Source organism: Amphiura filiformis, chromosome 1, assembly GCF_039555335.1.
Source record: "Amphiura filiformis chromosome 1, Afil_fr2py, whole genome shotgun sequence".
In the NCBI taxonomy this organism is placed as follows: Eukaryota; Metazoa; Echinodermata; class Ophiuroidea; order Amphilepidida; family Amphiuridae; genus Amphiura; species Amphiura filiformis.
The window spans coordinates 101822545-101835096 of record NC_092628.1 but is presented as its reverse complement, the minus strand read 5'-3'; the positions used below and the strand labels follow the sequence as shown (position 1 = coordinate 101835096).

General features: G+C 36.0%; 1 protein-coding gene across 2 annotated transcripts in view; it reads right to left on the bottom strand.

The window, feature by feature from the left end:
* The window catches only part of LOC140160728 (serine/threonine-protein kinase 11-interacting protein-like), a 41700-nt gene that overhangs the window by 21279 nt on the left and 7869 nt on the right, over window positions 1-12552 (bottom strand). For both annotated transcript variants that reach the window (XM_072184030.1, XM_072184038.1), the window contains exons 4-12: window positions 10077-10244; window positions 9498-9605; window positions 9195-9266; window positions 5862-6095; window positions 4650-4739; window positions 4092-4133; window positions 3437-3677; window positions 2373-2626; window positions 1477-1660 (exon numbers count right to left, since the gene is read on the bottom strand). In XM_072184030.1, the coding sequence (XP_072040131.1) occupies window positions 1477-1660; window positions 2373-2626; window positions 3437-3677; window positions 4092-4133; window positions 4650-4739; window positions 5862-6095; window positions 9195-9266; window positions 9498-9605; window positions 10077-10244 (1393 nt within the window). The remainder of the gene's footprint in view (window positions 1-1476; window positions 1661-2372; window positions 2627-3436; window positions 3678-4091; window positions 4134-4649; window positions 4740-5861; window positions 6096-9194; window positions 9267-9497; window positions 9606-10076; window positions 10245-12552) is intronic.

The window sequence follows — 12552 nt, the reverse complement described above, 5'->3', positions numbered from 1 at the left end:
CAGCCATCGGTTCCAATAATTGATCTTTGTAACTTTTTTCTAATCAGGGAATACTAAAAAAAAAAAAGTGATTTCCCACCCCTGCTGTCATTGATTGCTTGCCATTCCTTTTGATTTCTCTCAAAATTTAGCTCATGATTAATATTGCACAGCCTAGAGTAAAAGATGAAACTTTGCAACTTGCAATCAATGATTTCTGAAACCACTAATTTCAGTCACATTTGAATTCAATTATTATTATTATTATGTACATTATTATGTTCATTATCCAACATTATTTTGACCTTTTCTATTACTGCCACCCCCCTTAATGACCTTGTGAATTATTCATTCATAACTGTGACGACCTTGAGACCATCCAATCAGATCAGAATCGATCAATACGCCATAGGTCATGACCTCCTGATTGTAAACATAAAACAAGCAAGCTGCCGTCCAAAATCATGGCGAGATCGGGGACCATTGACGTAACATCGATCAAATAAACCTTGGTCTTGAATTTCTTAAGAAGTCCTGGCCTAAAAACTTCTTGTTTTTCAAGAGAAAACATATCAATCTTTGATATTCTGAAGTATAAAATTGTTGTGCAAAGTGGAACATCATTTATTTAGACTGTTTTTGCTATGGAAAAATACGGAAATTGTTCAATATTGCGAAGTAAGGGGTAAAGTAAAATCTCATTGAAAATATAATTTTCCCTCAGAATCATGTCCACAATATGATTAAATTGACTTTTTAAAACTATATTCTAACAAAACTACAATGAGTGAGTGTGATGAAATACGACCATTTTTCATGACTTTCGGTCCGTGTTTTGCACAAAAATTGAGGTCACAAAAATACGTGCACTTGCGCAAGGAAAAATAGTCCACTAGGAAATTCATTTACCCGATTCATTAGTTCAGATTTATTCAAGATTCAGACATGTTCTTGACCATTTTTTGACATTCCTCAACTATTTCTTTATTTAAATTGTAAAGAAATGTTAAGAAAAGTTATGAAATAGTAAATAACTTCTGAATCTGAACTGAATCTTAAGAAATTACCCTCCGTTGGTTTCCGTCACTTTTACGCAACTTAAATTATACAGACCAAAATAATCTCTAGCACACACGGGGTACCACAAAACAACTCGTTCATCGTGGCTTTTTTACCAAAAAATCATATTTTATCGACAGTATTTGAAATCAACCTGGAGTGCAATCGATTAAATAATAAATAAGCAAAATTTAGAAACAAATTTCAAGACCAAATATCAAACAGACAAACATCCTTAGCATAAAACCAACGCCCGAATTGGCTCTCTAATTGTTGAGATCAGTTAGGCCCTTTTAGCTTCGCTCAGAGCCAAAAACTACAAAAATAAACATCATCTGTCCTGCCATAATATGTTCAGCCTGTTATACCATCCGACTTTCTTTTCTAATCTTGTGGAGGTTATGCTTAAAATGACTGCAACAAAACAATCTCTCATACCTTCATCAGCAGATTTGTCTTCTTGTGTTCCATAGATGACTATTTCCTCTGACTCTGTTGACTTTACTTGATAGATATTAGTCTTAGAATCAATTGTCTTTGCAGCTGGGGGATTGGAGTCCGCTACCTTCTCTTCCAGTGGCTTCTCCACTTGTGCTATTACAACCATTTCTTTCACCACTGGCTGTAAGACAATAACAATGGCACATTATTTTGAGATTCCATTTCTATATAGTATTGTACTTTGTGTTTGGGGGGGGGGAGTTGGATGGGGGAGTGTGTTTGCAGAGAACTAATAATAATAATAATAAGCATTTGTAATGCGCCATCAATCTAGTATAACTATTACGAGGCGCAGACATTAAAAACAAATAAGTACAATTAAACATTAACATACATAAAGTACAAGTACAATTAAACATTAAAATATATACAAACATCAGTTACATCAGTTATGTTTGGTATATGCTTTGCTAAATAAATAAGTCTTTAACAAGTTCTTAAGTTAAAAGTCTGAAAACAATCACAATTTCTTATACTCAGAGGTAACAAGTTCCAAAGTGTAAACAATCACAATTTCTTATACTCCAAAGAACTGTAATAAGTAAATATATAAATAAACAAAAAAGATTGTGTGGAGCACTTTACAAGGGTATTACAAAAGTTAGAGACATTTTCACAACTTAAGTCCAATACTTTCATGAAAAGCAATTCCAAACCACAGCACCAAGTATGCAAAAAGTATTACCCAGTCAATACAGACTGATGACAAGAGTTCATCAAGTAGTACAAGACTGTCAAACATGCACTGGTAACGATGAGCATTTTGATACCAACAGAATGTTGTTATTTGTGAATAACAACATTTTAAAGATTTCCATTTCAAAATCACTTACTTCTTCAGTTTTTGCATTTTGCTGCTGAACATCGTCACTCTGATGCACTTCTACCTCTGTTAGTAGTTCTGTGTCACTTCCACTAGGATCCTGACTAGTGCTGTCCTGCTGCTCACTGGGTTCTCTTGTGTTTATAGCAGGGGTACTGTACGGATCTTGAAGAGCAAGCAGCCAATCAGAGCCATGGTTTTTGCGCATCCTTTCCATTTTTTGTTTGGTGCCCTCGATGTCAGAGTCTGATGTTGTAAGGGAAGCTGTAAAATGCAACGTTTTAGTAAATATTGTTAAGCAGCACTTACAAGATGTTACACACTCAAACTATTTCATGCTTATATCAAGGCTTATCAAGTGATTGAAATTGTGAAACTTGCAACATATAGAAGGCTGAAAGGACTGCACCTAGATAATGGTTAGCTTCACTGCTGACATTTACACTTAATCTGATAGCAAGAATAAAAATAGGGACAGGTTCAAGTTGATTTGTAGCAGGTGAAGCATTGATTGGCCCATGTGGTTTTTCTTTTATAGTGCATAGGTTCTTGACCAGTGTCACACCTCATGCGCTATTGTTCACTGCTTAATTCTAGTATTTATAAAAAAAGATCTTTGATGGCTAAAATCATTGGTTCTCATCTTATTCTTATCTGTAAACACTCAACATACAAAACGATTCTTCACAATACTACACATCAACTCATGGTAGTTGATCAGTAAAAACAAGTGAGAACCACATAGTGGTGCTTTGAATATAACCAAGAAAATGTACAATGTAAAGCAGATCTTTAGAAGCCAGGTAATATAAATTGAATACCCTGTGTATTTCATCCAAACTTATGCATAACTTAATGCAATCATCACCTGAAACTAGTAGGTTTCATTGATACTTACATGTGTAGTTAAATAATACATGACTGAACACCAGAATTCCAAAATTTTGATTAAAATTTGTTACTTATTTACAATGGATGACTCAAAAAGACAACATTTAGAATATTGTACCACCAATTACTTTGCACACAAATAAAGCTTCCATTGGTCAAACCAACTTAGTCACCGCAACTTACTATTAGAATCCAGATACTCTTTAGTGGGATCAGCAATGGCCGCATGCTTCACTTTCCTCTGGTTGCGTTTCCCCCTTGATTTCTTCTCCTTATGCATGAGACGTTTTGTTGATGATAAATCTATTGATTCCTCTAAACTTGATATGTCTGCATTGAGGGAAGCCTCTAATGGATTGACTAGTTCTTTGGATGGAGGGCGACGAGGGACAGGAGACGGTGTGAATCTTTCTGGAGACACAAGCTAAGAGTGGAAAATGTAATGTTAACTAAATGTTATTGCAGAGATCAAACATTATTCCGTTCAATTTTTCCCATTGTAACAGTGACAAAAGACAATTTTAAGTCAAACTTTTCAATTACAGTAAAAATTTCATTTGAATGATGGCAGCATGGTGAACACCCGCATACACTGTGTGATGTAGAGGTAGAATTCAACTCAATCCTGATTGGTTGGTAATTTCTGATGTCTTTTGATTGGATTAATATTTTTATCCCACCCACATTTTGTCCTTTGAAATACGATCATGTACTGCTCTGTTCAGTGAAATGAAATTCTTACTCTAGCTAATAAACTACAAAACTACAAATTGGAGACTTTTAAAAATATCTGTTTTACTAATTTGTAAAGCATGAAAAATGTTCCTATTATACGTACCTCTGCTTCTGATGGAGTCAGCGGAATTCCATCTATTTGTGTCTGTAAAAGTAATGTTAAAAATACCAAAACAAATCAATGGAAAAGAAAAATATTGCAAGAAATTTTAACGAAATAATATTCATATTTTGAATTCATTTCATTAACCAAACAACAAAGCTTGTCACATTGAAATAAATAACTGTAAATAATGCCCATTGTGTTGTTATGATTGTTGATTAGCCAATCAGTGTGAATGTTAACCCTCTCCATGCAGGTGTCGACTGCAGACGACAAGTTTCAAATTTTGTTTTAAAAATATTTCAGAAATGTAATTTTTCATGACCATATATTTGGAATCAGCATGAAAAATGCATTAAAATGAGTACAAACAAGCCTAGTATTGGTTCAGTGATTTTCAAAATAGCTCTTGATATTTTGACAAAATTCTGGCTAGCATGCAGAGCATTTATCACTTTTGCCTTCACACTCATATAATGCTCAAAGAAAGAACCAAGAACAATTTGAAAATTCAGTTTGGTACTGTTAACCCATCCTTACAGGAAACATATACATTACCTTATTCCTGCATGCTTGGTAAGGCAGCTTCCTAACAACTTGTAACCTGTAACCTGGGTCAAAGGCTAATGGGTTGCCATGGAGATACACCTGTCAGAATCATTAAAAACACAATGTATTACTACAAGTACTCCACATAGGCTCCCTTGTCCCAAGGATTCTAAGTAATATGGTAATACATCATACAGTAACAAATGATGACAACTGAGTGAGATGCAGTTATTTCATAACAAAGAAACATTAGAATCTATTCTGGAGGCATTTTAAACAAATTTGTCAACGGAATATTTTATCTGCATCTCCAGCTGTGCCTCCCTAAGTTATGTCAACTGAGGCTGCTTAATTAGCAGTGATAATTTACCTGCAGTTGTATTATCTATGAGGACAGTGAAATATTTATCTGGAACAGCCTAGTTTTAGAAATATCAGCAATCTTGGCTTGAGTGCCATCCTATCTGTAGCTGGAACTATGTGTGTATCATCTCAAGTTATGAGTAATGCCATGTTAGATTTTGCAGTAGCAGATATGAATCAGTGCGTTTACGCAGTTGCGTCGCCAACGTTTGGAAAAATCAGACGCATGTGTGAGCTCCCGGGATTAGCTGAGAGTGCACGATTCGAATCTGCCACTGCAAAATTCAACATGGTGTTACTCTCAACTTTAGATGAGACACACTATGACTAGACATGCAAAAGTATTCTTAAACACTTGAGAATGTTCCTGCAATCTTATTGGTTCTTACCCGTGTGATATGACACAATATCACACGGGTCAATGCGTGTGCATCAACGCGATACGCGCACCTGCTTTTTGAACCAATGGGAGGCGCACTACAACAACGGGACTGATCGATTTTAAGCCCTAGGTAATTCCTTGTAAAATGTAGAATTTAATTTGATTAAAATATGTAATACTTATGATATTTTTATTATTTTGAATTGAAGTGTTTAAGAATGAGAATAAAGGTATTGTTTTTAGCCGCTCTCGTGCATCTATCGTCTCATATAACCCCGGCAACATCATTATTTTTAGCGTAAAACAACTCGGCTCCGCCTCGTTGTTTTACTTAAAATAATGATGTCGCCTGTGTTATATGAGACGATAGATGCACTCCAGCGGCTAAAAACAATATCTTTATTCTCTAAATATCAACCTGTATGTAAAATTGGTTGTTGGTAACAAGGAGTAAAATCTCAATAAAATGCACTTACAGCCTTAATATTATGCAGATATCCCAGCATCCTAAGCTCCATCTTGTCAAATATACAGTTGGTAGCTACATCAAGCACCTCCAAGGTGCTGAAATCTTCCAAACCAGCCAGACTCTCTAGGTTGTTATGCTTTAATGATAATGACTTGAGGTTGGTTCTGGCTACAAGACCTAGGGCTGGCATAGTCTCCATTCTGTTGAAACTCAGATTCAGGTGAACTATTTCTGACAAATCCTGGAAAAAAGTAGGATTACGAAAGTTTATGCCATGATATAATTATCAAAGCGATACCCGCAATTGACTGTATGCAATATGACATCACTCATCCTCATTTAAATAAAATTCTGTCCAGTAGGAGGCCTACACAGGACAATTTGCATGATAATACTATAAAACAGGTGATAGGTATGACTGCCATCTTCAACTGGCTTTTATTGCTATACCGTTCTGGCTGTATATAGGGTCTATATGTGACACAATCTGGTCCATGGGGGCCAAAGGAGGCATTTTGAAAAGTAATTGTTACTATAATCATTACCTTCTACAAAAATTAGGCTATAATATACTGAAAACACCAAAGATCTAGCATATTCGGGTTTTGATTGAGCAAACTTCAATCAAAACCAAAATTGTCATTGGCGTAATAAGCCCTGGGTTTTGTTGAAAAGGGTTTCATTGTCCTGTAGATCAATAAAAGGTGGTGCCATGCGTGTTGTGACATCAGTCCGACACCTGTTGTGCATCCATGCCCCGTGTCGAGTCGCGGGCCAGTAGCCAATCATAGGCAGCGGTTCTGGGGGCGTGGCTGTTTTCACAGAAATTGTTGCCGGGAAAATTCATAAGCTGTTTCGATACCATCCGAAGAGGTCAGAAAAATTTAACTGATCAATGCATTTCATGGCATGTTCCTGGTAGGGATGCTCTTTAGTAACTAGAACAGATACACGCTGCCATTGGGAGGTTTTCCTGTTTTTTCTCACAACGAGTTTTTTTTGTGCAGGTTTTTACTTTCCAATTTTCAGCTATTAGGCAAGTCCCTAGATTAGGTCCTTGGTTGGCATTGTTTCTTTTGCTTTTTACCATTTTGTCCAATATATGAATCAAAATGGAGATACATTGCTGCATTTGAGCAAGTCATTGGGAATGTTTTCACATACTTAATATTTAATGTCAATTCCAAATTAGGATGTTTGGAAATTGAATGGGGTTGTCCTAATTCCGGAAATGAGGAATGATTAGGTCCAAGCCAAATATGCTGTTTGGGATTGGAAGTGGGTCGCCTCACTTCAGGACCATAAATGGCATCAGATGATATAGCTGTCTGATTATGTAAAAAGGGTATCAGATGATATTGCTGTCTGATACATATATGATTTCAATGATTGATATATATTGCTTTTAAAGAATAAGCCAGATGATATAGCTGTCTGAGGCGCTAATGAATTTGAATGTATATCTATTTAAAATATCAGATGATATAGCTGTCTGATTGCGTAAAAAGGGTATCAGATGATATTGCTGTCTGATACATATATGATTTCAATGATTGTTATATATTGCTTTTAAAGAATAAGCCACATGATATAGCTGTCTGAGGCGCTAATGAATTTGAATTTATATCTATTTAAAATATCAGATGATATAGCTGTCTGAAGTGATATGCGATATTAAATTAAGTATGAAGAACACAGTTGACACTTGATCAACTGTGTAAATGAAAGGAAATAAAAGATTCGGATGGTAAAGATCCAGCTCCGGCAATAGTTGTGTTTGGTCTACTTATTGCGTCCATAGGACAATCGGGTTTTGATTGAGCAAACTTCAATCAAAACCAAAATTGTCATTAGCGTAATAAGCCCTGGGTTTTGTTGAAAAGGGTTTCATTGTCCTGTAGATCAATAAAAGGTGGTGCCATGCGTGTTGTGACATCAGTCCGACACCTGTTGTGCATCCATGCCCGTGTCGAGTCAAAGGGCCAGTAGCCAATCATAGGCAGCGGTTCTGGGGGCGTGGCTGTTTTCACAGAAATTGTTGCCGGGAAAATTCATAAGCTGTTTCGATACCATCCGAAGAGGTCAGAAAAATTTAAAACCCACCCACCACTCCCTTTATAAAAAATATGATATTAAATGGCATTGTTTCTTTTGCTTTTTACCATTTTGTCCAATATATGAATCAAAATGGAGATACATTGCTGCATTTGAGCAAGTCATTGGGAATGTTTTCACATACTTAATATTTAATGTCAATTCCAAATTAGGATGTTTGGAAATTGAATGGGGTTGTCCTAATTCGGAAATGAGTAATGATTAGGTCCAAGCCAAATATGCTGTTTGGGATTTGAAGTGGGTCGTCTCACTTCAGGACCATAAATGGCATCAGATGATATAGCTGTCTGATTATGCGTAAAAAGGGTATCAGATGATATTGCTGTCTGATACATATATGATTTCAATGATTGATATATATTGCTTTTAAAGAATAAGCCAGATGATATAGCTGTCTGAGGCGCTAATGAATTTGAATGTATATCTATTTAAAATATCAGATGATATAGCTGTCTGATTGCGTAAAAAGGGTATCAGATGATATTGCTGTCTGATACATATATGATTTCAATGATTGTTATATATTGCTTTTAAAGAATAAGCCACATGATATAGCTGTCTGAGGCGCTAATGAATTTGAATTTATATCTATTTAAAATATCAGATGATATAGCTGTCTGAAGTGATATGCGATATTAAATTAAGTATGAAGAACACAGTTGACACTTGATCAACTGTGTAAATGAAAGGAAATAAAAGATTCGGATGGTAAAGATCCAGCTCCGGCAATAGTTGTGTTTGGTCTACTTATTGCGTCCATAGGACAATTGGTTCTAAAGTTATGAAGTTTTATGACGTCTATTTTCGTATGTATTTTATTGTTTTTACCTCCAAATTTCTGCATTTATCTCAATTTCAACATTTGTCCAGTTTTAGCCATTTAACTACTTCTTAATATTAACATGTTGATCTTTTAGGAAATGAGTCAAGGAAGCCAATAATTACAGTTATATTTCCACAGGTCTTGTGGGTCTCTAAAGTAATATACTATTAGAATGGGAGTTTGGGTGCTTTCCCCTGCTCAGAAAAAACATGCACATGGGGCAGAAATGACACCCACTTATATCAAGCTTTGGGATCTCCTTGCCCATTCCATTCCTCTTTTGTTTCAGATTTATTTGTCTCACTCTTTAAGTGCAAATATCACTAGGTCATGTTCCCCTCCGACTCATATACTGTAAATACTGTATATCCCTTTAAGAAAACTCTAAACAAAGGGCCTTACCTCTAAATAATTCCTGCCATGTTTGATATCATTATGACTTAGGTCAAGAACTTTTACTGATGGTAGCAGTTTCTGAAAAGAAATAAGGATAAAGTCAATATAAACCTAAAAATATAGACTTATAGTACACTTAGGGATTCAACCATGTTTCACCATTGTCATTTAACAACGATGCATCCGCTTCCTCCGCGTTGTTTACATCGCGAGGCCACACAGATGCGCAGAAGAAAAAATTCCAGACTGACCGACCCTACTTGAAAAGTCATTGTTATTCAAAATCAGAGTATCCATGCGTGTACTTACCAAAGAGTCATCTAATTTATCTATGTGGTTATGACTGAGATTGACTGTATGCAAGGCAGGCCATGGAGCTGATGATGTCATATCTCCTCCACACGATTGAAGTAATGACTGAAACAAATAAGTGCAAAATCAATGATAAGAAAAAAGCATGGATTGTTAAGTTTGCTGTGTTGATCAGGCTTCTTTCTTGTTCTGGAGTTGTAATCCACTGTGAATCTAACATAGTTGTAGCAAGGATATCTTAAGTGCTAGGCAGCATTTGTACATTTAGAAATTGTTGCCAAAATTCACCAAATTATTGACTAATTCAATAAAATTGTGCATTTTTGGCCTCGAGTGGTGGGCTGGAATCAACTGGAATAGCCCATTTGGAAACAGATGTAACAAATGTCATTCCCATCAGATTACATCAAGTTTTGTTTTGTTTTTAAATCAGAGTAAAAGTGTGGCATTCATATACTTACACTTATTGATGTTAGACTTCTGGAGCATATAAGAACCTCAAGTTGACGTCTTAATTCTTTCAATCCCACCAGGAGATGGACAGGCACTCGTTTGATTTCTAACCCATATACTTACACTTATTGATGTTAGACTTCTGGAGCATATAAGAACCTCAAGTTGACGTCTTAAATCTTTCAATCCCACCAGCAGATGGACAGGCACTCGTTTGATTTCTAAGAAGGTCAAGGCATGGAAATGACTGATATCTACAGCTCCTTGAAGGGTCACTGTGCTATGAACCAACTGGCAAGAGATATAAGAGAATTATAGAAGGTTAAGGCATGGAAATGACTGATATCTACAGCTCCTTGAAGGGTCACTGTGCTATGAACCAACTGGCAAGAGATATAAGAGAATTATAGAAGGTCAAGGCATGGAAATGACTGATATCTATAGCTCCTTGAAGGGTCACTGTGCTATGAACCAACTGGCAAGAGATATAAGAGAATTATAGAAGGTCAAGGCATGGAAATGACTGATATCTATAGCTCCTTGAAGGGTCACTGTGCTATGAACCAACTGGCAAGAGATATAAGAGAATTATAGAAGGTCAAGGCATGGAAATGACTGATATCTACAGCTCCTTGAAGGGTCACTGTGCTATGAACCAACTGGCAAGAGATATAAGAGAATTATAGAAGGTCAAGGCATAGAAATGACTGATATCTACAGCTCCTTGAAGGGTCACTGTGCTATGAACCAACTGGCAAGAAAAATAACAGAATTATAGAAGGTTAAGGCATGGAAATGACTGATATCTATAGCTCCTTGAAGGGTCACTGTGCTATGAACCAACTGGCAAGAGATATAAGAGAATTATAGAAGGTCAAGGCATAGATATGACTGATATCTACAGCTCCTTGAAGGGTCACTGTGCTATGAACCAACTGGCAAGAAAAATAACAGAATTATAGAAGGTTAAGGCATGGAAATGACTGATATCTATAGCTCCTTGAAGGGTCACTGTGCTATGAACCAACTGGCAAGAGATATAAGAGAATTATAGAAGGTTAAGGCATGGAAATGACTGATATCTATAGCTCCTTGAAGGGTCACTGTGCTATGAACCAACTGGCAAGAGATATAAGAGAATTATAGAAGGTCAAGGCATGGAAATGACTGATATCTACAGCTCCTTGAAGGGTCACTGTGCTATGAACCAACTGGCAAGAGATATAAGAGAATTATAGAAGGTTAAGGGATCTAGAATGAGCGTTTATTGCGTTTCGACAGTATTTTTTGTGGGACATGAGAGTACCTCAGACCTGTCGAATTGCATTCTGAATACTGAAGCATGTCTTTCTGATATCAAATAATTTTCATTTTTGAAAATCACAATATAATACAAATTTTATGACAAATTATAAAATTTGATATTTTTCAAATTTTGATATATAACAGTCCTCGAAGTAAATTATATAAATCTAATGATATATTCTTAAAGTGTATGTAGCTGGGAGGAAAAGCCGACGGTCAATTGAAAATTTTGACCTTTCATATTGAAGATATGGATTTTTTCCCAAAAAGACCTAATTTTTTTTGGTGTTTTGGGAAAAAAATCCATATCTTCAATACTGAAAGGTCAAAATTTTCAATTGATCGTCGGCTTTTCATCCCACCTACATACACTTTAAGTATAAATCATCAGATTTATAAAGTTTACTTTTAGTACTGTTAAATATCAAAAATATCAATTTTAATGATTTGCCATAAAATGTGTATTAAATTGCGAATTTCAAAAATCAAAATTATTTGATATCAGAATGACATTCTTCGTATTCAGAATGCAATTCGATATGTCTGATGTGCTCTGATGTCCCAAAATAAATACTGTCCCATACTTAAGGCATGGAAATGACTGATATCTACAGCTCCTTGAAGGGTCACTGTGCTATGAACCAACTGGCAAGTGAAATAAGAGAATCATTTCTTCTTTATTTTATTTTGACAATCCTGCACTTGCACTTTGCAGATTTTTACACAGCCGTGGCGTTAGTCACGGCTGTGTCTTTTTCTTACAGGTTCTTTCTTCTTTCTTTCTGTCAACCATTACATTTGCTCTAGCACTCACACGCTTACATCGATTTTGACCTAACTTGGTCACAATAATCATTGACCGTGCCCCTACATGTCATATGAAACTTGCGGGGTCAAAGGTCACGCAGGGGTCACAAACGTGATTTCAACTAAAAATGCATCTTCTCCCACAACTTACGTCGAACAGCAACCCACTTGCACACATGTATTGCTATTACCCAGTGTCTATGTGGTGTACACAGATTTGGGGTCAAAGGTCATTAAGGGGTCACTTCCGGTATAAAACGAAAAACCTTCAAAAATTTTTATTAGCTAAATAAAACAGCACAGTAACGGTATGTTCACATATGATCTGCAGTCACCCAATGTATATGTGGTATTTTTTTTTATTTGGGGTCAAAGCTCGTTAAGGGGTCACTTCCTGTATAAAAAGAAATACCTTTAAAATGCATCTTCTTCCACAAATTATGTGGGACAGAGACGCCACTTGCACACATGCATTTTTATTACCCAG